The sequence below is a fragment of the Osmia lignaria genome, chromosome 10 (genome assembly GCF_051020975.1).
Source record: "Osmia lignaria lignaria isolate PbOS001 chromosome 10, iyOsmLign1, whole genome shotgun sequence".
In the NCBI taxonomy this organism is placed as follows: domain Eukaryota; kingdom Metazoa; phylum Arthropoda; class Insecta; order Hymenoptera; family Megachilidae; genus Osmia; species Osmia lignaria.
This window is the reverse complement of record NC_135041.1, coordinates 7,590,279-7,615,100: the sequence shown is the minus strand read 5'-3', so window position 1 is coordinate 7,615,100 and position 24,822 is coordinate 7,590,279. Positions and strand designations below refer to the sequence as shown.

General features: G+C 43.6%; 1 protein-coding gene across 5 annotated transcripts in view; it reads right to left on the bottom strand.

The window, feature by feature from the left end:
* Positions 1–24,822, bottom strand: part of Ten-a (Teneurin-a transmembrane protein) — a 449,881-nt gene that overhangs the window by 267,189 nt on the left and 157,870 nt on the right. For all 5 annotated transcript variants that reach the window (XM_034339675.2, XM_034339673.2, XM_034339676.2 and 2 more), the window contains 3 exons: positions 18,164–18,409; positions 991–1,194; positions 247–414 (listed from right to left, as the gene is read on the bottom strand). In XM_034339675.2, coding sequence (XP_034195566.1) covers positions 247–414; positions 991–1,194; positions 18,164–18,398 — 607 coding nt within the window. In that variant the 5' untranslated portion in view covers positions 18,399–18,409. The remainder of the gene's footprint in view (positions 1–246; positions 415–990; positions 1,195–18,163; positions 18,410–24,822) is intronic.

The following is a 24,822-nucleotide window of genomic DNA, read 5'->3' as shown; positions in this document are numbered from 1 at the left end:
GGGAAAATTTTACGTTCTGATTTCCGGCAGCCGGCGAGGGTGCTCGCACCGGCAATCGATGAACACACATATATCCCACTGATCTCGTTGTTCGCGAAAGTTGCGAGGGCAAAAAATGATTCGACGAGACGAGGTGTGCGTGCGATGAACGAAATAATACGATGAGCGATGGAAAGATGAAACAACGGCGCGAAAAATGTTAAGCCAAAGAGGGAGGGAGGAAAAATAATGAATTCGTTGACTTACCGTTGGTGAGATGCATGCGTGCGTGCTCGTCAGGGAAGACGGTTTCCGAACGGTCGCTCGCGGTTGAGCTACTGCTCAAAGCGCTCGTGTGACCTCTTCGCGTACGTCGCCCTAAGGTCCCGCCGCCGGTGTTCGTCTTTTTCGACGGCGCCGCATAAACCGTTTCACCTGCGATGTATCAGAATCGTTGGAATATTTTTGGGTACATTAGAATATCTTCGTCGAACGTGAGAAAAATTTCAGACAGTCAAAGCGAGCGAAATCTAAAGCCGCTGATTCCTGGAGAACATAAATTTTCAACGACCGTACGTTTGTTCCGGGGAATTCTTCGCGGAATGGTAAGTCAAAGTCGAGGATTAGATTTAAAGCGGGTGGAGTTTCAGTTTCGAGAGAGACTTAGGTAAATGATAATTATTCGACTTGATAGAATTTATCAAACGCAATATAAAAAATGATATTATGGTCTTCGATTGAAACATTTCCCTTGAAAATTTATTCTGTACCGTGTACAATCGCACATTTATGCTCTCTAAAATATTAACTTTGTGGATACAGTATACGATTAATATTTACAAGATTCAGCGACACGGTAACGCGAATGTTATTTCAAATTTCACGATTTCTCTTGCATTAATCGAGACAACCGGATTGACTCGCATTACCTGGACTTGATTTCGAACACTTACTAGTATCTCGTGCAAGAGCAAGCACAAAATTCTCTGGTGACACTAATTAACTACGTACCGTTGCCGTTACGGGATCTCTCGGATGATATACTTCCATTGTAATGATGCCGGCGGGAGTTTGTGCTCTCCAGGGGAAACGGAGACGCCTGTCGATGATTTGGCGTCAAGGTTGGAGGTGGCGTCGGAAATGGCGTCGTTGGATTATCTGTGGTCGCTGCACCCTCCGTATCCGAACCTGTACGGTACGATCGGTCACCAACGCCTGAGGGCATTAATTTCACCAAATTAGAAACCTCGTGTAATATTACAGAAACAATATTTAAAATTTTTTTTTCTGAATATGACAGTCACAGTAAAATACTTTCACTCTCAGTTATTTTAAACTAATTTATCCTCTATCGTAATAGAGTACAATAATAGGAAAAAAAATGTAAAAAAAATGTACATTTGTTTCATGTCATAAATTACTTTTATTCGCAACCTATATATTTTTCACTTTTTTTTCCTGCAAAATTCGATATACGATGACGCTGACAAAATTTCACCGTTTATTGATTTACTGACATGATTCATATTTCAATAAATGAAAATATTGCTTTACATCAGATATATGTCACCTTTTTGTTTTACCTCGGAAAGAGTAAAAATATATTTTGAACGATCAATATCACAGTGGCTGTTATATCGATTTCAAAAACAGATTAGAATATTTTATAACTCAAATAAAGTATCGTAACAACAGTTTTGGGAGAAAGATCGATGGGAACGTTGCGAATAAATTCGGGATGATCTATGCCAACCCGATGACTCCTGATTTCATCAGTTCGTATTTCGAAAGCGTATCGAGACCGAGTCATTCGCGTCGCGACGCATCGTTCACCGATGCAACGCGACGTCGAACACAGGGAAGTTGCATGTACACACGCATGCATCACGAGTCTTCTGGTGCCATCACGAGAGTGGCATGCTCTCACGAGACAACCATCGTTTCGTTTTACTGCTCTCCAAACTGGTGCGCTACTTAATCCCTCGTGGAAGCCTTCTGCTATCCTCGTCAGACATTCTTTCACAGCTTCCATCGGGATACGACAGCACTTTGACTCGCGTCGCTACTCTGACCCGCATTTGCTTAAGTTGTCTGTCGCGCAGCTAAACTTTTCGACCCACCAAAGTACAGGCATTCCAACTCCGTGTACACGCTTCTCGACCCTTGATAGCGACACGTAAAAACCACTACTTGGTAGACGAGAAATACTTGGTCGTCTCGTTTTCTAACCGTGACACAGATTCGTGATACTTGAACCAGTAAGAATACCTTGATCACTGTTTACGTCCATTTTACACCGACAAAATTCTAGATTTTTCTGCCATTCGTTTAAGCAAAATTAAACACGTCGAATCTTATCAGCCTTTGAATTCACTTGCAAATATCGTAGCAGATACAGTGATTTCGATCGCGTTACGGAATGGTTGCTCGTTCGACGCCCGTCACCGTCACAGACCGTCACCGTCATCCTGTTTACACGGGTACATCCTGTTCGCAACGGGTTACCGATTGGCTGTGACGATTGGCCGTTCTCGGCACACGTCACGCCAGAAACGGTTCGTCACGTCGGAATATTCTTGTTGACGATGCTTGACGGTCCGTGACGCGGCATGACATCGCGCGCGACTCGACGCTGATTCACGGACACCTTGGTGCACGTCTGTCCACAATTTCGTCTACGGTTCAACGGTTGTCGTTTTATTTTTATAGGGAATAACGAAAAATTTTACTGTAACCGTAATCCTTTCACGGGTTGCGAATTTAAAATTATTTGTTAAAAATTAAGATTTATGCAAATGGTAACATTAAAATCGTTTGATAGGGTGTTAGAGGTACTCTGAGTTAGCTAATCGTGATCGTAAAATGAGGTCAAAAAAAGGATCACCAGGTCAAAAATACTGTTTCATTTCAGAAACAGTAGAGTGTAAACTTTTCAATTTTTCTAAACAAAAGTGCTCGTTCATGGTAATCTGACAAGATGACTGGATGAAACAGCAACGACCACGGTATTCGTCCTGTTAATTGGCAGATAATTGCCCGATGGGAGAACGCGCGATCTAATTCACTATTAAACTTCGTGCCGCCGCGAAGGACAAAAGGGTAGCAGGATGGTGGGAAAAGATAGGGGTACGGGCAGGGGGTTTAGTATGGAAGAGACGAGGGGATTGAATCTTGTCTGTAATTAATGAGGAAAGTTTTACAAATAGCCGAAGGCATAGTCACTAAACGCCTTAGCGAGACCGTGAATTCCATCCGCAAGCAAAATATCTCACGAAAGTTAGTTTTTAATTGATAATTATCCTTCCCGGTGTAAACGGTAATCAGCGTTCCATTTTATTTCCAATGTACTCTAAATTACTTGTCCTGTTCGCTCGTGAAAGTAAATGATAAAAGCGATAAATGAATTAAAGATCGAGCCCCCTATATCATTTGCTCGGCTGACAATTTTTTATTAATTCTTCTCACCGAACAGATAATATCCACGTTTCGATTCTGTTACTCAAAGAACCAGTTCCTTCCCTGACAATTTTAATGCATAGAAATATCCACTTCTGATTGCTGCTTTCTCAAGTGATCGCGTTCCCGTCTGTGAACACTATCGCGATAACAAAACGCTTTGGCCCGTAACATCAAAGGTCGGAAAAGATTCAGCGAAGAAGAGAACGGTGGATGGTGGTGCAGGATATAAAGAGAGATAGAAGAGCAAGATGGGCAGGGTGATAGTCGAGACGTCTGAGAGAGCGAGTAGCCGAGGTACGGGCCAGCGTCGCTGATATTGCTCGCATTAAACTTTCATATTCAATCTTGCCACCCACCGTTTGGCTCTTTCCCTCGTCCCTGGCTGAACCGGAAGGTCGTGCAGCCGAGAGCAAGCTCGGCCCGGCATCAACCCCACATGTAATTGTGTTATGCCCTCTTCTCTCCCTTCCAACTCTCCCTTCGCGTGCTTCCCCTTGCTTTCCTCTCTTCTTCGACCGACCGCCGCCTGGCAAACTTCCTTCAGGACCTTTCTTACCCTCTGCTCCCGCAATTTTGCGCCGTCTTTTCTATGGATTGGATTTTCTAATTCGCGACGCCCGTTGCTGCGGGCTTTATGGAACGCTGTCAGCTTTTTAATACATACGTATACCCGAGAAACGTATCAGAAATGTATGTTATTGCAACAGCTTCACGGACACCGGGGAATGTATCCTTTATTGGAACTCGATATGGTTTGTAATTGAGGGGGTGGGATGAAGGTAAAAGAAAAATAATTTGGAAGAAATAAAGATTGATCCTTCGTTTAATTATAGTCTTTAACGAGCGTAGGAAGTTCAACGTGGCAGGGACAAACTGCAGGACTATTTGGCAAAGCGTTACAGTCCAGTTGCCGTTTCACCCCTTCACCTTTCTGTTCACAGTTATTCTTTATTCCACAGTGTCACCTGTCGCGTATTGTCGGCTCGATCGTGTAACGTTGACGCTCGACGTTCCATTCCGTTAGCCAATAAAATCGATAGTCCAGTAGCCTCCGCGTCGGTCACACTTCCGGTTGAAAAACTAAATCGGCCCGGCTGGAGGGCACCGGTAGAAAAATAATAGTGTTCCATCCGGTATTCACTGGCACAGCCTGGCCGAAGAATCAGTTTTGATTCGATGCCGTCCGGCGCGCGGTTTATTGTGCGCCCCGTTGTTGATTGGAAATATTGGCTCGTTGTTTACCTTGAAATCCCAACGCGAGGATCTCAGAACAATGTCCTCCACGGCTTGCACGTGCAACAAACTCCGACTGTTTGCGTTTTATTCCGTTTTCAACGATCTTTACCAGCGCGAACATCGGAATCGTATTGCGTAGACTATTCGTTGATTAAAATAAATAACGTGCAACGAATCGATCGTATAAGACACTTCGATTTATCATCATATTTCGAGAAGTCCTATGACTCCTCCCTCGTGTCCCGTCCACGAAGGGTCGATGGTGATGCGAACCTGATGAAAAACGAGCCAACCATTTTTCTTCGATTTCGTCTTCGATGGGACATAATCCTTTGCTGGAAACGATTAGGGTTGCTCCCTGTATCCTCTGATTTTATTGCTTGGTTAAGTATTTATTGCTCTTAATGTGAAGAGAAATGAGTTCAGATTGATATTTAATTCAGCTCGATAAGCTTCAAAAAATTTGTCGCTTTGCTAAAGTTAACAACGTTGCATGATGTTTGATATATTTCTTCGAACACAGCGTGTATTCGGCTATTAAACTGTGTCACGTGTCTGGAGAACTGTTGCATTTATATCGCGGTTACCGGGCGAAATTCCCGGGTAAAATTGATGCGGCCACGCAGGAAGTTGTTGGTCCTACGAGCGAAGAGAATTAACGGGCTTGCGAGGGGCCCCGGGCGGCGAACTTTTCCGCAAGCTCGCTCGCCCGTGGAAGGCAACCGTAGCCGGACCAAGGTGTATTCGATGACCGAGCGAGCACAGCAGAGTACGCTGTCATGGCAACGATCCCCTACAAACAAAATTCACCCCCCAAGAGCACGGGGGTTTGCGCCACCCGCCACGGAAGGAATTCCCGTCGAGCCGAAGAAACCCGCTCGTACGCGGTCAAAGACACGAACTGCTGCGAATTCCGCTTCCGGCCACCGCGCATAGGATCAATCGTCTAGTTTCTCGAAGCTCCAGTTACAACGTTGACCCACCTTTCGACACTGGACACTTTGATTTCTACAAAATTTATTCGGTTCCAAAGTTTCAACGTTTCTGATGATTTTTATATCAAATTATTGATTTGTAGTTTTTTTATTGATGCACAGAATGATTAATCATTAGTGTAATAAATAGAGGGGGATGCACGCGTTGCATTATGCAAATTTCTTTCCGAAGATGGGAAACATTTTATCCTAGGATTAGATAAAAAAGAATGCTTAATCAGCTCGCAATTTGTGAAGCCAGCGATGCTCGATAAACCTCCTTTAATTAGTTGAGAATAGTGTTACGTCCGAGGAGAAACCCATCGATCGTGAAATTCGACGATTAATTTGGAGGGCTAGTAATTTTATGCGTTTCGGCTAACGAACGCAGGCCATTCGACGAGGGTCGTGATGAAATATGACTATCAGAAGATAGATTGGAGTTACGGCAAATTGCACGTGCCTCGAAAACTCTCTCGTTTGCTCGTGTATACACGAATCTCGATATAATTCAATAATAAAGAGTAACCAATGAAACGAGCTAGGAACCGTTGAAAGAAACTATCCAAAGCACTTTCCATGAATTGTACCGGTAATATCGTGATCGTAAAAAAAAAAACTTATTTACTGCTGGTGAGATCCTAAACTGATCGACGGGAATCCTCCTACCTTCTTCCATGACAAATATGAATTCACGAAATTTGAATAACCGTTCGGGGCTACGTTCCTCCCTCTCGACGTTGGCTAAATCAATATGAAGCTTTTACCCCTCGAGACGGGGGAGTCATTGGGTGCAGGACGCGTCCACGAGAAAGGGCTCATCGGGAAGTTGCGTATCGAAATTTAATATAGAGATGGTACGGGTAAGATTCGTCGCGTGATGCTGGCCGAATTGATCGGTGTGAAAGATCGAACGGGAATCTGTGAAAACGCAATCGACGGACGGAAGAAATTACCTTTCATTTTTCTACGAACGGTTGCAATTCGTTTTACGACCTCGGTCCATTGAGGATCAAACAACGTTTCAGCCTGGAAGCTGGCCGAATAAATACGGCAAAGTATACAACATGGCAGAGAGCAAACACAAATCGATTTTTTTACCCCATCAAGTATCGATTCACTCGAGTGGTATAAAAGTTCGATCGCGTTTCTATGTTTTGTAGAGAAAAAGTAGCGATGGACGTTGTTGCGATCCTTCTTTTTCGTACCACGGGATCTTTTTATTCAATTCTGTATAGAGGATGGAAGGAAAATAAGCGACGAAAGTTTGTAAGAAAAAGTAGAATATGTTATCAAAGTTTGTCCATTGATTTTCTTCTATCGTCCTTGTGTATCAACTCCATGTGATATCAAATTATTTGTAATCATTTATTCGATCCTTTTATGCATTGAAAATTTTCAAATCACACAATTGTCTGGGTACTCGAAACATTTATATTCAATTGATCTTGCAGAAAAACGAATTTCTTTTATTCTTTTTTCTTTCGATTCGATCGTAATCGGCCTGTAGGGGAACAGGAAGCTTCACTTTACGCGCGACGATAGAGGAGAAAGGACTCGCGGCGGGTTATCGCGGCACGATAAAGGGTCCGGGGTAAAATACGCGTAAGAGCTTGTAGCTAGCGAGCACAATGTGTCTTTTTACTAACTGTCATATGCATAGGGAACAACGGGGGCCGTCTACAGAGAGGCTGCTATCGAAAAGCAATTTCCGAGACATCAAATGGAATGGAATCGAGTCGGGGAAGAAAGTTCGGTGACATTTTTGTTGGTAACCCCGGCCCGTGGCTCGAGATCAATTTCAGTGCGAGAGTAAGACTTCAAAAAAAAAAAGAAAATAAAAAAAGGGGAAAGAAGCATGGACAAGGAAGACGAGAAGAGAGGGAAAGGAATAGAGGGAAACAGGGTGAAAAAAGAGGAGAAGAAATAGCGAAGGAGAAGCCGTATCTTCAACAGGTGCAAAGTGTCGTCCGTTGAAAGGGCCACTCCTCGTTTCGCTTCCCACTTTACCCCGTTCCTCTTCCTTCCGCTTCTTAAACCGCAAGCTCTTTGATAAAAGGCCTAAAGCACACCTTTGGGGGAAACGAGCCACATCCCGCCACCGAGTCATAATAAGTCGATGCTCCGTTCAAGAATCTAATGTGTTCTCTAACGAGACCGCAAATTCCTCGTGAAATTTGTTTTCTATTTCTTCAAAACACAAGCGCCACGTTTCGATGCTAATCGATAAGCTTCATTACCAGTTATTTTAGCACACCGATACTTCAATGCATCTACGTAGTTGAGTTTGTACACAAAATTTCGTGCAACTTCATCAATCGATAACTAACAAGTTAGTAAATTCAACACAAATGAATCTAGCTGCGCGTTAACTGGTTCTCGCAACGTTCTCGACAACATCCTAGAAACAACACGAAGAAAACTACCGCTAAAAGCTGAGAACTCGCAACTCGAGGCAGAAACGAAGTCGAATGGTATTCAAATGAAATTTATCTTACGTTATACCGATCATACAGTCGAATAGAAACATCGTGGTTCGTTGACTAAAATAAACGCACCAGTTTCATCGATCTGCTAAACAAATCCAGTTAAACAACACGAAGAATATTTAAAACAGAACGTAAGCCTTTGAAATTAAACGCGATGTAAGGAATGAACGACGGGAAAATCGCTACTCTCTTTCAGAAGAAATTGCAGTTGAATGCACCACCGTCGTGAGAAGTAAAATTGTTTTGTCTCGAAAGAATAGCTTCGTCTGGAAGAATTTCCCCCGATTACGTTTGTTCAGGTTTAATTTTTTTTTTCTTCTCATTGTTTCTTCGCAACGAACCGTGTTTCCCATCGACCTCTCGTATTGTATCATCTGCAAACGATGCGTGTTTTCCCACCAGGAAACAACCATCCAGAAGAATAATAAAATAAGAAAAATGTAGGCACAGTTCGCGTGCGATAGGGGTTGCAGTTTCACATCGGTGTCCAACGGTACGTTGTGTGCTGGTTTCCGGTTATCGTTGTCGAGCGAATAATAGATGCCGATAAGTAATTCATACCGTCGATGATGATGATGACGAGTAAAGTTCTCGTAGCGTTCGTTGAAATATACTGGTCGAAAGAAGTAGCTATTCATTACGGTTGAAAATAACTCGAGTCGTTGCCATAAATCCAACGGAAAACAGCGTGTTTGAAAATTTCAATTTCTCTTTTCCTTTAGTCGGCACGCTCGTGTTTTTCATTCCCCTCGTTTGTTTTCCTGTTATTCATGGAACGTATGAAAATATTTTCCAACCACTCAGACCCATTGCGAGCATCCAGAAGGATGGGAATACAAGTTGACAAGCCACCAATCGATAGACGAAAGGAATAAATTCCTGCAGACGTGTCCCGTGGCGAGATACGTCAGCCTGGATCGCAATTAAAATAGTAATAACGTTTCAGAGCGGAAAGGAGATTTAATGCCGGTTTCCGGCCACGCTAGAAATCTCAGCTATGCGGTCTGCTATGTATCAAATAGATTAGAAGATCTCGAAACCCGCGGCATTACAGGACCGGAAACGGTCGGCTCGTAACGTATTTCAACGGGTTATCGTTCGCGGTGGAACACAACCAACCTGGCGAGATGTGCATTGTTAAACAGCGAACTCGGTAAATTCATTATAACGCGACTTACTTCGGATAACTGCTTTCGGCCTCGCTCGAGCCGACTGATTTTACCTCTTTGCTATGAAATCAACCCTTCTGCAAAGTTGGCGGAAGCTTCTTCCGAGTTCGAGGAATTGCTGTACATCGGTGAAGGTTAACCCTTTGTAAGCAAACCGGCTCTTTTACACTTCACTCTAATAGGATGATTCCACTAGATCTAACATAATTCCTCTGTAAACAGCATAATATTGACAGAAAAAATTCATAAGATCAATCCGTTTGAAGGTGATCTTAAAAATATCTGAACGATACAAAGGAGCTTCACCGAATACGATCTTGATCCCCGAAACAACGAGACGCAAAACGTGAATAATTCCGTCTGCTAACCATTCATTTCGCGGCCGATATAAATTATTTCCGGGAACGCATTAATTTCCTTTCCGAATAATTAACAACCTACCGGACAACGAAACCTTGGCGAACCTTCCGCGCCCGGCGATGGTCAGCGTTACCGTCGCCACCCCCCAACCGTTCCGAGCGTCCAGTGCACCCCATCAGAAGCTCGCTACCAACCACCCCCTAACCTTTCTAACCTCTCGCGGTCGACACCTGAAATATTAATCATGACTTACACGCAGCGCACACGGGACTACGGGTATTCTCTATCTACATTATTAAGTGAACTCGCGCGCCAGTTACTCTGCGTTAGGCCTTTGCACCGAGAAACGAATACGGATAGCGGATCTTCGACGTTATTATTTTGAAAACAAGATTCGTTACTCTATGAGAACAGCCTGAATGAATACTTCAAGCAACGATATCGCTCCAGTTGGTCAATATAGAAACGCGTCTCCTCTGATCTGTAACCTGAAAGATAACGACGAGTCGATGCTCTTGTAACTCGCTCGAGTATTCTTTCGCGGTACATTTCGTGTAACGAGGCCGGCGAGCATCGTCCTCCTTCTTTTCGAACATTATCAGTTGGCTGGCTCGCAGTAAAAATAACACTTCCGCTCCGCTATTCCCACAGGCGTGCATAGAAACATGAAGGTTCGTTAAACACAACGTGATTTATTGGTTTTCCACGCGGATTTGCCCGGTCCCCGGAGTATTCTTGTTCCAGAAAATCGTTCCGTTTTCCTTTCGCGAAGTGTTATCTTCCAGTTTACGGTGTAAGAACGTTCGATATCAAGCGTATCGTTTTGCGCTCGTTAACTCATTACACGCTGTTCTTCCTTCAATTCGACTGAAGGTATAAAATGTAGAAGATGAGAACGAAGCGAGGTTTGAAATTAAACGCGAGTTATTGATATTTAGGTGAAAAATAACCGAGCTGCGGAAACAGTTGCAAATCATAAACCGTAGGAGTGGTAAGGGATAGGGGATCGACTAACGTCTAAAGTTACGTTACGATCGCTGTTCAATGGGGCTATCGAACAATAGAAGCGAAACAACGCACTATGGACTAATATTTCTGAAAAGCAGTCTATTGTAACACTGCATTATACGTGTTTCCAATATACAGAACGCTCATGAATATCCAGGAGCATACAATTTAAAGATGAAAGCAGCAACGCTGGAAATACCAAGAGTAGAGACTCCACGAATGAAAAAATATCCGAAATGTATCATTTTCTTCGTTTAGAAAATTTTTAAAAAATTATATAGATATATACCATGTACGAAACTTCATCACTCTAGTGTTAATAAAAGAAAATTAGACGCCGGGACACTTGTTTATCGTAAAAGGAAAAAATAAGCTGAAAGACAGGAAAGAGGAGAATGGAGAAGCCATCAGGACTAAACGTTTTAAGCACGCGATCCATTAGATCGTCGAACGTAATAGCCAGCAAAGTATTAAATCCGTTCGAGGAGGAAACAAAGTTAGAAGCGTGCATAGTCGATACGAGGACAACGAGGAGGAAGAGGACGAATCGATCCCTTCCTTGAATTCGATCCATGGTACCAGCAGCCGCAGATGATGGCAAACTGCTAATAGGAGGCAAGTTTTAAATGCGTGTAACGTAATAACGCGTGCATTAGGCGACTGCTATGGCGTCGGTGGCGTCTGCGGCGGCGACAACGATAGTAGACCCATTCTCTGTAAGGGGTAGTTTGCCTGACAACTCGATTACACGATACCAGCCCTGGCCTGAGTGGCAAGTGGTGATATATGGCGCGTATATACCTACACGCCGGCCTCTGTCTCTGAAGTCACTTAAAATAATGAGAAAGCTCATGGTTGTATCGGGTGGTGTACTCGTTTTCCCTCTTCTTTTTTATTCTTCGTTTTTTCTTTCTCTTCCAACCCTTATTGGTGCCGCCACGGTACCCGTGGATATCAACGTCACCCGTTGGAGTTCTCTGCGACGTTCTTGCTAATCACTCTCGAGTCATCTAGCCACGACGCGTAATTACACTCGTGATAGCTGGATTTTAATTTTAATAAGAGAACCGATGGACGGAGAACGGTCGAGATTCGATTTTACCGGTTCTTCCATCCAGCGACCGGAAGCTACCGTGATAAATAGTGCAGTGGCATCCTGATGAAATCGCAAGTACATAGATGGAATTCGTATTTTGTTTATAATACGTGTCTTTGGGACGATGTGAAAGAAAAGAGATACGAAATCTCAGCATTCTTCCCACTTCTGAAAGTCATAACATCACGCTTGAATAAATATTGATATTGACCACCGAATATCGATGTGTGCCATCAAGATTCCCCGATTTCATAAAAGTTTTTTTCAAATGAATATTTGCGATTCATATTTCAATATTGACGAATGCTATTCGTTGTCCGGCAACGATTAATCCAAGCCATTCGAAAAATTCGTGCGGACAGATACGTCTGCGGCGATTGATTTAAAAGCAGGAACACGGAAAACAGTTTAATTACTCGACAGCAATAATAAAGCCAGAGAGAAACATCGTCTCCCTGCAGATCGAGGGGCAACGTTTCCTCGTTAGGGTAACCTTACCTCCGGCGTGTTTATTCTGCCGATGAGAAGCCGCATCTACGTAAAACGAGAATGATATTTACGAGGAAGCTGGTATGTAGAGCTGAAACGAGCTTTATGATCAAGCTACGGGTTCGGCGGAAGGAAGGGTGGGTCGGGACAGGAAACGAGAGATGCGTATCCAGTTCGTAATTTGTGTGTAGCCAGTAATTTCGTTCTTGCGTGGATTGCGATGCCTGTTGCTTTACACCAGCGACGTGATTTTCCGATTATTATTCCTGATCTACGATGCGAAAGATCAATCGGAGACCAATTTCTGTTTAATTGTCAAGCATTCCATTTGCGAACAATCGATGAAATAATTCAATCGAATTCGATCGTTAATTCCAATAGCCCCGATACGTTTCTATCAAAACACAATACCGTACGCTCTTAAAACGAATTCAGAAATGTCGTACGAAAAATGTTGGCTGCATTCACGGATAGCCACGTCGTTGTTCCGATATTAACGGCTGGCATTATCCAGCGACACAGACGTTTTATTTCCACTTGACCACCGATATATCCTTTTAAACTGCCTCCTACTGGCAGCGTTTACCGTGACCGATCTCTCCTCGAATCTTCTGATCTTCTTCGTCTCGTTGCTACGAGCAATAACAATCCTCCTTATCCGTTCCCATTGATCTGACATCGTCGAATCTCTGCAACGTACGCTCCTTCTGAACGACAACTCGCTATCGTCGCCAGATCGTGCAGCATCGTGCAAGGAAACGTCGTGGTTAGGATTTGCAAGGAAAATTTATTGGTAAATGCTCAAAGGTACACGTGTACTGGCACACTGTGCAAGACCGTGTTGCGGTGGCGCCTGCTGCACGATATAGCCCCGATGGTGCAAGTTTACCTAACGATGCTTACGGTTATGTAGGCCTACCTTGTGTGTCGTTCATCCGGTATCCACGTTATGCGAACATTAGCGGGGCCCTTTGAAACCCTTCCCACATACCGCTAACCATTTCAGCGACACACTGTAACCCAGATTGTTGCACATCCGTGTACCTCATTCTGGTCTTTGCAGAAGATTCCCAGAAATTCACCTCAACCCTGTGTTATTTGGGATGATTCGATATAATTATTATATAACAAAGTTCTATAAAAAAATAATTAAAATTTTATCGTTCTTCAATGCTATAGAGGCGCATCGATAAGATTTATTAGAGTTTTCTTGTTACACGTCTGGGGCAGTCGTTCTGACAGAAATTCGATCGGCTGCATTTTAATGAACCGTTTGCCAGCAATAGAGTGATTTAAATGGATCGACCGTCTGTAACACAATTATTCAAGAGATCGGTCGAGGAGAGAGCCTCCCTGTAATTTGACGTTCAAAGCGATTCCCAGACACGTGAATTTCGATCGCGCGATCAGACGTCCTTAAATTATTCATCCCTCCTGAGAGCCGTGGATTTCCTCTCCTTTCCGTTGCCGACGAAAGAATAAGTGGAAACGGCGAACCACCGGCGTTCTCTTTTCTCCGTTGAAACTTTTGTATTACCTTGTAATGAGCGTTGCTTCGACTCCACGTTTCCCTGCACCGTGAACTTCGGCTACTTAATCTCGTACGTTAGCCTCCTCAGCCACTCCAACTTTCACATATATGTCGTTAACTTTAATCTTGAGTTAGGAGCGAGTATCTTTTTCTCCGAAAAGTAAAAAGTCGCAACCTTTCTGAACAAGGTTCAGTCCGTTTCCCGTGGGTTAAGTTATTATTTATGAACACCGAAACGTAATATTTTACCAAAGATTTCAACGATCGAAAGTTTCTTTTCGTTTAAAACAAGTTTTTAAGTTTTCGATCCTTTTAAAGCGTCCTCGTGAGTCGTTTGATTATGACTTCAGATAAAATCGCGGAGTTTAATTCTTCATCTCGATCATTTGCATGTATCGCGGCAGTATTTTATAAAGCCGGAACCTCCGTCGGCCCATTAAAAATTTATTCTTGGCTTAACATCGTTCCTCGACCATGTAATGCATTGTAAGCCAAAAAAATAGTCGGATGGCGATATAAGAAATTCGAGTTCAACGACCGTCTTCACTCACGATAGTTCGAGTATCTCTGATTCTCCTTTGCTATCTGAAAACCTTCAATCTCGACTCGACTTTCCCTTAATGTCGCGCGGTCCATTAAATTCTAATTATTTTATAAAAATCCACGCGATACGTGAGATTTATTCGGAATATCTTGTTTCGACGAGGACTGTTTGAACGTTCAATGTTGACTATAGCGAGCAATAACAACAGAGAAGGCTGGCACAGTAATTAACGCACCAAGTTCCACCACGATTCGCTATTGTAGCAATATCTGACCGCATCAAATTAATAGTCCGCGATGTCTATGCAAACGCGACGGGGGAAAATCAACACTTACAATGCCACGGGAAGCTATACACTATCCCGTCGCGTTATCGCCATCGTGGCGTGGTCAATATTTTCCACAGGAAAAGCGGCGAAGCAGGACGTGGCTGACCGTGTGGACGGTGTAATGAACCGACAATGTAATGTCTCGCGAGCTTCGAGACAGGAACTCACGCAATTCCACATCAATATATGTACATATGTACTGATGACCGTGAGGACGTGGATAAAGAAACACCACCTGTATCTAGCGAGGAGTTCAATAAACTTCGAACACATACCCAGCAGTTCATTCTAAACGAAATATGTCTTATGTGTACGCTACTCTTTGTTCAGAACGACCCGCTGAATACAGGGGTGAATTTTTGTTAAATTCTTTCCTATGGACACCCTGTACAGGAAGATGCGGTGCGGTTTCTCGTAACGCAGGAGGCGTACGATGACACGACCGTTATTAAAGCTTTACTCGCCCTCTTACCATCTATCCAGCTCGTAAAAGGTATTTCGATCCGTGATATAAGACGAGGTACGCGACAATGCAGGATTTTACGGAGGCGGACTACTCTGTCGTAACATGCCTGCCAATCGTCGGTAACGCGATCCACCACTCTGACGCGTTAACGGAACGGTAACGGCGATACCTAATAAAATGTCGTCGGATTATTTTTCACCGTAGAAAGCCTGCCCTTTCTCCCTTAGCCGAGTGGCTCACTGAATCGACGTGGCCATTAACGCAACATAATCCCCGTTGGCTGGACATGGTGCGACGAGGCGAGCCAACCGTGAAACAGCCGACAGACAGACAGACAGCAGAGCCATCTGCGAGCCTGCTCCTGGTTAAAGCTCGGATTTTCGCTCGATTCTCGCGGGGGTTCCCCCATGCATGCACCTTTTCGCGCAACGAAATCGATCGCGTTTCCATGATCCATCGCGCTCTCATCAATTATCTCTGGCAGCCTCGAGACCGACACAGCCAGCCAGGGGTTAATTAACCTCGCGATTTCAAGGCGGCCTGGCCCGACGCGATGTCTGCACTGCGGCAATCAAGCGTGCACCTCGCAACAACAGCCGAGAAGCGTTTCGTGCGGCTCGTATCGGGAAACGCTAGCCGCCTCCTATCGATCGACCAGAAGGAGAACAACGAAAACGGTGAACCACGGTAACCGGCGAACAGAAACGAAAAGAAGGTAACATGGTAGCATAGAGTCGCTTCGCAAGCTGCGCAACGTTGAGCAGGTACAATTTAGCCTTCCTAAGTCTGAAGACAGAAGATTCTAAGTTGGACTCTTCTCCTTAACCAAAAGTGGCCTACATTACACCCGCGAGTATGCATCGTCGCGTTCGATAGCGTAGTTAGATCGACGTCGATGCCATGGCGAATCGAGACTAGTCGAGCAACGGATGAGTCTGCAGGACGGAAAGTGGAAAGGGATGGTGGAGAGAGGAATAGGGATGAAAATGGGGAACGACGATGTGGGGTCGTGGCGTATCGAGGAGGGGAGGGAGCGGTAATCGGCAGCAAGTGAATTGGAACAAATGCAGACAGACGTGAGGTGGGTTGCTGGCTCGCTTGATACCGCAACCAAGAAATATAGTATAAACCGAGCACTGGTATTAATTGAGTTCGCCCCTTCCGTCTCTCTAACCTGTCCCCCTTTTTCGTCCTCCTCGTTTATTTTGTCCAACTTCAAGACGAATCGATGTAACTTTCAGGGAAACGGTAAGTCGAGTCGAAGATCAAGGGGTTACTAGTGAAAGAGGAACGAATTTCCCTCTAGCTGATGGTGTGAAAGAGTAGTCGACACGTTTTCAAGATTCATCGAAACATAACGATTACGCGAAACAACTATGTAGTGAGCACGACAGTGATCGCACAATAGGGGTACAGGGATAGAGATCCGAATTTGTAGATTTAATCGGCATAACCGGCTGTATCCGAGGTCAAATAATGGTCGAGCAACCAGAACGCGCGATATTAAACTATTATTTGCGTAAGTAGTAATCCAAATAAGCCATCAATGATAATGCAATTATGCGGCGCGCGATATTTATACGGGATACCGCGAACGAGTCGCGTAATCGATACACGATACGCAAACGAATCATGACAAAGACCGTGGAATACCATTATTCCTTTAGATATAGAGCTAAACAGGCATTATCAACGTTGTTTCGTATTTTTCTTAGATTTAAGTAATCGTAATTATTCACAATTATAATCCACAGACTCACGCGATACGTGTAGGTTACTCCATCGATCTCAGCTTGGCGTGAAATTCAACGTTGATACACAACAAAAGTAATTAACGCGTTAAGCTCCATCTTGATACGTCAGCGGCGCAAATGAATCACGACAAAGACGACGAAATGAGATTATTCTCGGGGAGGCGTCGCGTTGCGCGGACAGAAATATTATTTTTAAGGCTTTGTTTACTCGAGCACGTACCGGTGACGAAGGCGTCCCGACGCCCGGCAATCTGGATTTTACCGTCAAACTTAATATCCGGCCGCGCTCGTAGACGACGCGAGCAAGTAAAACTAATTTCGTAAATCCTTTAATCTACGCGTTTGCCGGGGAGTCGAAGGAAGATTAAGGGAGGCAAACTGAATGGACAGGGGTGGGTTGCGCGAGCGTTTGATGGAATATGATGAACGAGCCACTCTGAACTTTATTATTGGCGGCGGCAGCAGATCGACTCGAAAGAAACAACAACAAAAAAAAAGGAGGGAGAGAGAAAAAAAGAGTTACCGACCACCAGCGCGTATCGTTAAATCGTTCTCGGTTCGACAGGTCATTATTCGATGATCGGTACCTACCTGTTCGAGGCCGTTTTTCTGCATCGTTCGATTCTCGCGGCCAACAGCCGCGCCATCGTTTAATTGTTACGATTCGAAGTTCATAGGTTGCTCATTAAGTCGCTCGTTAAAGTTCGTTTGAATCGAGGCGGAAGAAAATGGACGAAGGGTCATCCAATCAGACTGGTCTGGCTTACAAGTCGAATCGTTACGTTAATTTCTTTTATCTAGGAGCAAGTAGGGTTCGATGAGTCGCGACTGCTGCTTTCGATTAATGAAGACCCCTCGGCTTCGTTTGAGTTGAAAGTTTCGGGACGTTTAGAGATTAGCGAAGAAAGGTTCTTCCGAATAAGTTGAGAATTACTTGAAAAATGAGCAAAATGTTTGCGCAGGAAAGTTGATAGTATCTAATATCAGTTTGTTAACGATTCCTATCAAATCCACTTGTGTTTTCCAAAGTTCTGAAAAGTCTAAAAAATTACAAACTTCGAGAAGCCATTAAAGAAGATCAAAATTCTACAGCGATGAAGGATTTTTCAAGCCACGGAATATTGAACGTCCGTCATTACTCATAGTTTCCTTGGAAACTGCCATCCAACTCCATTCTTTCCTCAAACACAAGTTACGCACGGCAAACTAGATCCGCGAAACTTTTCTTCGCGCTCAAGGTTCTCGATCATGGCATCAAATATCAATTATATCATCACTCACTTCCGTACTGCTGCGCCAGGAGTGAAGCAAAAACCTGGCCCGGGCTTCGAGCGCCTCTTCCAGCGGACGAGGTCGAGGTGGGACCAACGGCATGACGAGAGTTCTCTTCGTCGTCGCTGCTCGATTGGGCACTGGGTCCGTAACCGCGCCTCTCACGCCATTCCAGGGACCGTTGACGGCGCAGTCCACGGCCCCCGTTTCCGTGGCCGCGGCCCAAAGTGCCCTCGCTGTCCATCACTGCAGCATCTGCAAGCAAATCGGTTGCCTGACGGTCAGTGTACGTATATCTCGGTACACCGTGGGGTGTGAATGAAACCACGCTTTCGATATTGCGTGTGAATGAACTGGTTTAGGGTGCATCGGGTGCATCAGCCACGAACGCATCCGTTCGATAGGGTGAACGAACCGATTGAAGGTGAACTCGAGGGTGAACTTGTACATGGGGTGCATTTGGTGCAACGAGTGCAAGCACATCGGGTTTTGTACGAGCGAATATGGATAACAGTTTAATGACGTGTACCAGTTGTGACAACAAAGCAAAAATTCGTGATGAAGTACGTTTTTGTAGGTATTTAGATACAGATACGTATTATTAAATTATAAATAAAAAAATGGGGGATGAAAAATAGATTTGGTTACAAAATATATGATTTTATTGATATGTTGTTCGAATTTCGCTTTTCCACGGCGATAAATTATTTTGTATCAAGGAAAGTTTGATTAAATAATTATAACAGCATTGCAAGCTTCAGTTCCAATCAACGTTTAAAACGGTTGAAAATTAAATTTGCAAATAGATCGCTTCTGACGTGTTGCATCAATGACCGGCATTAAAACAAACACATAATACGGGAGAATTTCATACTGTACAAGAATATAATTCATTTATCCTTATTGTTGTTCTCTTTAACGATGGAATATTCGCGTGAAACGTTGTTAAAACATTCGCAACAACAAACAGTGTCACCCTTTGACCGATACGAAATTGTCAACGGTGATCGATCAGGAAATAATTGAAATAACATCAGGTTTCGCTTAACCGTGACAAATTGCTTTCCCTTTGTATTTACATCGTCGAACGACCAAGAAAAACAAACTCTACTAAACCTGAAACGGCACTTGAAACTTGTTCTACACGGTGTATTCGAGTATTTTTTCTGGTTTTTTTTTTTTTTTTTTTTTTTTTTAACAAATCAAACAGGCATAGATTTGTATTTTTCAGCAGATAATCACCGACTCGTGAAGTAGGGATTTTATCGGGCCGCAAAATAACGCTTCGTGTCCCCGTATTTTCATTATGAAAGCTACGAGAGATCGAAGGCCCCTGAAACACGGAAACTCGATAGCGTTTCGACGGCAAACAACGTCGGCTCATTAAGCATTCACGGCCGTCGATGGGAGTCATTCGAGGTTGAATGAAATCGAATTGCCTGCTCGCCGATATTGAATACGGATAATTCACGATTCGACACCGACAGCCGTGTTTACTTTGTAACGTTCTGCAAGAATTTTCCGATACCAGTCCCTTATCGATGCAAAACAAGGACATTGTATTATGCAAACTATGTTACCATTAGACTGTGTTTGTCCCGGGAGGATTTATTTATCTGAAAAATAATGATATACGAGATGAAATCGAATTTTAACCCGTTAAGGGAAAGAAATACTTGACTGATTTAGTTGTTGTATTAGGATTTAAAGGTAATTACCATTATTTTTCTGAAATGGCTATCGCTCGGTTTGTTTCTTCTGTGATAATAAATATATTTTCATGATACGCCTGTTTGGTCGATGACGACGAAATTTCATAGTCAAAGGAACACAAGGAGTGATCTTAAGATGGTCGATCGGTCTCCCCGAATCGTAGCTCGAAGCATCAATCAGCTGTCTCGATAATCAAGGGGGAGCTACTCACTGTGAGGACGTCTCCATGGGAATTTCGAGAGGTATCCACCACTCAATTATCCGATCCCGTACACGCTCAAGATGTTATCGATCTTCGGAGACCCTGTTCTCAGCACGGTGTGCGAGCAGAGTAATTAAATATTCTGGACAGGGAGGATTCTTTTCGTCGAGGGAGTCGAAGCCGAAGAACGACTTGAATACTTCATAAAATCCATCAAAGAAAACGATTTCCTTCGGTCAGATTCCAATTAATCGGCGTCATACCGTTACACGTCGTTTTCGAATTGATTACTCTTTTAATACATTGAATTCGTTTAAATTTCTATTCTGAAAACCAACCCGTTGGTAACAACGTATGTGTGTTCAACCAACGATCACGAATAATCTCATGATGGTTGGTGAAATTTACCAGTTACCGTAGGTTTTTACACGGCTCGAAAACCAGCAGCGGAACGTTTCAATTTCAAACACTCGTGCAAGTTCAACATCTCTATGGAAGAGCAAATAAATATTCAGCCTTGGGAGTCGTTGAAAAACACTCTTAAACCGCGTCGATTTTAACGCGAACGAATCCAGGGGCACGAGAACCAGGCAGCGTTAAAATTAAGAGCAACCAAAATCCTCGTGTTCGTCAAAAGTTTAGAAAAAAAGTGAAATAAAAAAGAAGAAATGAATGTGGACGTTGGTCAAGCATTCGTTTGCTTGGAACCGTGTGTTTCATCAACGCGGCCATGACGATTCGCAGAACGAAATTTACAGGGAAATATCCCATGGTGTTAGGTAGTTACCTTAATAAATTTCAATACTCGCCGGCTTGGGATAAAACCGTCCTCTGGAAACGCGCCCTTATGCATCGCCGACCACCACCTCTCGCAGCCACTTTTCTCACTTGCCTCAATAGCGGCTAACAGGTCGCATCCTCCACAGACGAGGGTGCTTTACGATGTTTTGTTTTGTCGGCCCTTCAGCTACTCCTTCGTTCGCGTGTGCAAGCGAGCAGGGAACGTGGGAGACTCGTCAAACCGTAAGTGAATCGGAAAACTCGACTTGCTTTAAGTCGAGCTAACGAACGAACCACCCTGAACGTGCTTCAACTATGTTCAAGAGTAGAAGGGATGTTAAAATTAGCTTACTCTGTGTTTAGCTATTACACTGTTCGGTTTTGATGCTTGTTGGCTTCAGAGGGTTTCTCGAGTCTTTTTATCTTCCTATTTTGATTATATCGTAGTGAAGTTTAATTCTTTGTCGAAAATTTTGTTTCAATATCGATGCAATTTTGGATCGTGTAAAAATGTTAAGCATCGTCTTGCATCGAAAAGATGGCCATTATATGATAAATAAAACGCTTTATGATGTATATTTTACGATCGCTGGCTGGCCTCCCATTGTTCGTTTCGCGTATTAAGAACAGCATCCACCCTTTTAATAGAACACTTTCGTAAGGATCCATAAACGGGAGGCATTGAACCATGGGCCACTCTTATTGCTATAAGTTATAACACGTGGCATTAACGACCGATAATATGATAGTCTCGTACAATATAAGAACTTTTACGTAGAAGCCTATAGTTGCTGACTATACTCTTGATGCTTGGAAATAACCGTGTATTCTTTCGCCATGTAAAAAAAGAACTATCTATTCCTTTTATGAAACAGCCCTTCTAAAATCCTCGTACAACTATTATTGCGTTTTTAACTGAGATATTTTCCAGGAAGGCGATCCTTTATACTGGATACATCCGTCTATTGAAAATGTCCTGAAAATCTTTTCAATTTTCTATTCTACTTGAAAATATCTTTATATTGTTAACTCAAACAATTTCTTTGCATTTCGTTAAACTATTTAAAGTTTCAGAAATTTCTAATTTTATAAAGAGAAAGAAATATAGAGGGTAATTGGTAAAAATGAAGGAAGGTTCAGTCGTAGACAATGCATGTTGGTCGTCTTATGAGAGTGACGCGAAATCGTCGTTAAGAAAGTATCGGAAAACTTTCACGTTCTGGCCTGGCCTGTTCTTCGTGGAATGGAGGCAACTTCTTGGCAATAATATACACGTGTGACCTAGCTTGGTAATAAGAATAACTTTTTCCCTAATGCTCGTGCTCGCCTTGACGTCGGATGTGTCCAACGAATCTTCTTTCCAACCCTCTTCCACCCCCTTTCGTTCAATTACGATTCTCAGGTTGCGCTCGTGCGTGAAATATGACGCCGTTGCTTCGTCGGGCAAACAATGTCACGATGGCTCTAATTTCTTGAACGAAAGTACAGTTGGATGTAACAAAAAGAATTGTTTCAGCTCCCTTTTATTCTTCGAAATTTACCGATAAGTTTTCAAACTGTTTTCTCAGAAATATTTTCAATTCTCAGATATTCCAAATAATTTCCAAGAACTGTCGAGCTCCTTTTTACCTTCGTATACATACATAAATCAGTCAGCATGATCTTTCGTATCCTCTTAGAGGTAGGTTAAAAGTCTTCAGCATCGTCGACGGTGTGCACGTAAAATCGCGAAAAAGTCAGCTGGTAAAAGGTCTGGTTGAAGAATATAGCGTTTCGAGTTTCAGGCCACGAATTCAGTCTTAGAGAAGCCATCCTATAAAAGGCTTTAAGAGTTTGCCGGCGTTCTCGCGAATTGAGTGGGATTTGCATGGACGCCGCTCGTGGCGGGAATTCCCTGCAAAATGTAGACCTTTTAAATGGCACCTAATGAAGCCGACACGCTGCCACGTTGTTCAATCCTTTCTGCAGACGAGAAGAGAGCAGGAAGAAACGTAAGTAGGGCATCTGAATGCATGAAACATAGAGGCCGGTCGTCGTACAGGCGACGCAAAGTTTTGCATATTCATCGTCCTCGTCAACAGGCACGATAGTTTGGATCTTAAACGCTCAGACACCGTCTCCGCGACGTCTTCTATTCACGCCACCATGATATACCCAACCTGGGATAATTATGTCTGTCTGTAATCTCGTCGATAAAGCCTTGTAAACGTTCCTCTCCCGGACTTCAATGACGATCCTCTTCACGGAGGATCCTGAAAATTTGAATAACCGCTAATTACCGCGCGTCTGTTCCAGCTAGAGCCGTGTATTACGCGTGCTGTTAAATTTACTTCGTACGTGATACACGTGGATCCCACGATTAGGTTATGCATATGCCGTGGCACGCATCGAGGGCTGAATACGCCTGCGGAGAATACAGGCACGACGTCGTGGGTAATGGCGTTGAATCTTGAAGAAAAATCGCGGAGGGACAGATTTCTTGTATTTCTACTTCGATGGTTTGATAGAATAATTTACAATTATTCGTTACACAGCCCGAATTTCCCTGGGAAGATAATCAAAAGATAGAAGCGGCTATGATCGCGTTTGAGAGGAATCGAAGCCGATCAGTGAACGCGAGGCTGTGTAACGGGGTGGTTGGCAGGCAGGCAGGCAGGAGACGAAGAAAATTACACGAGGCGCGGGACAGGCGGTATTTTGCGGTGCAGAATGTCAATTAAACGGCGTGGCCGATTAACCATAACCGAAACCTCGACAAAGGCCAGAGCGTGCACCGTTTCGCACTCCGCTGGGTTCATCACGCGATAATTTATATGGTAATTCCAGGGACGTAATAAGTCCCCCTTGGCAAACTCTGGCTGCCGCTACACACGAGTCAGCGCACCAGCCGCGTCCTAGGATGACCCCATCGGCCGTTCCATCGGGAAAGGACGGTCTGCCATGTACACATCATTACTAAAAGCGGTCATCGATTCATCGAGCTTCGACCAACGACGTCCTGCTCTCTTGTAAACGCCTACACACGCGTTCGAGCAACGTTCGCCTCTGTGTTTGTGCCATTGTCAAATTTTCCCACCGGTCAGGATTCAACGTGTTCGATTTAATTAACGCCGTCTCGTTAACTTTCGTCACGGACGGATTGGATCGCGGAACAAAGATGAATTTAAATATTGAGCCACGTCCTTTGGCTCCCTGATTAGTTCTGGAGGCTCGTTAAGCGATTCTATGGCGAGAAACGTTCGGCTCTCGACGTGTTTCAGTTCGTTTGTGATGCACCTGTCTGTATGCTCGTTTTTTATTTGGCTTACTATGTATGGGGAGGATCATTGCCTTTTTTTTCCTTTCACTGTTGCACGCTTTTATTCAAATTTCGTTGGCGGAACGAATGCTTCGCTTTTAACGCGACCTTTTCACTGTCCATGCGAATGCTAGAAAGTTTGTTCGGTTTTTGAAAACATATTTATCGAAACGTAGAGTTTGTACGTAACGAAATTTGAATAGCGAAACGGGAGTTTCGGTTTGAATAGGAAATAATATTGTTTCTCGTTGTGCAAATATCCTTGGTGGTAACTAACATTTTCGTCCAACAAAGACCGGGAAATTCGATCAACATTTGAAGGCGAAAAAGTCACGTTCCTTTAATAAACTCTGACCGTATAACAAACTTCAACGGCTGTGACTGATGCCGGATTGATTTTGTTTAACCTGTTCCGTGAGATGAAAAACCTTATTTCGTGGAAGTTTACAATCTTTAAAATTTGAACAAGAAAAAAGAACCGGAAGCTCTAAACGAGACTTTTAGTTAAGAAAGATACTCGAAGCAACGTCTAGCGCGATTTAAATTATCCAGGAAAGTGATTATCGGACGTCCACGTCGTAAGATGTATTCGAAAAGGTGACTGTAAACGAGAACGATGTGGATTCACGCGGACAGGGAGGGAAGATATTAAAAACAACGATAATCGATGAGGAT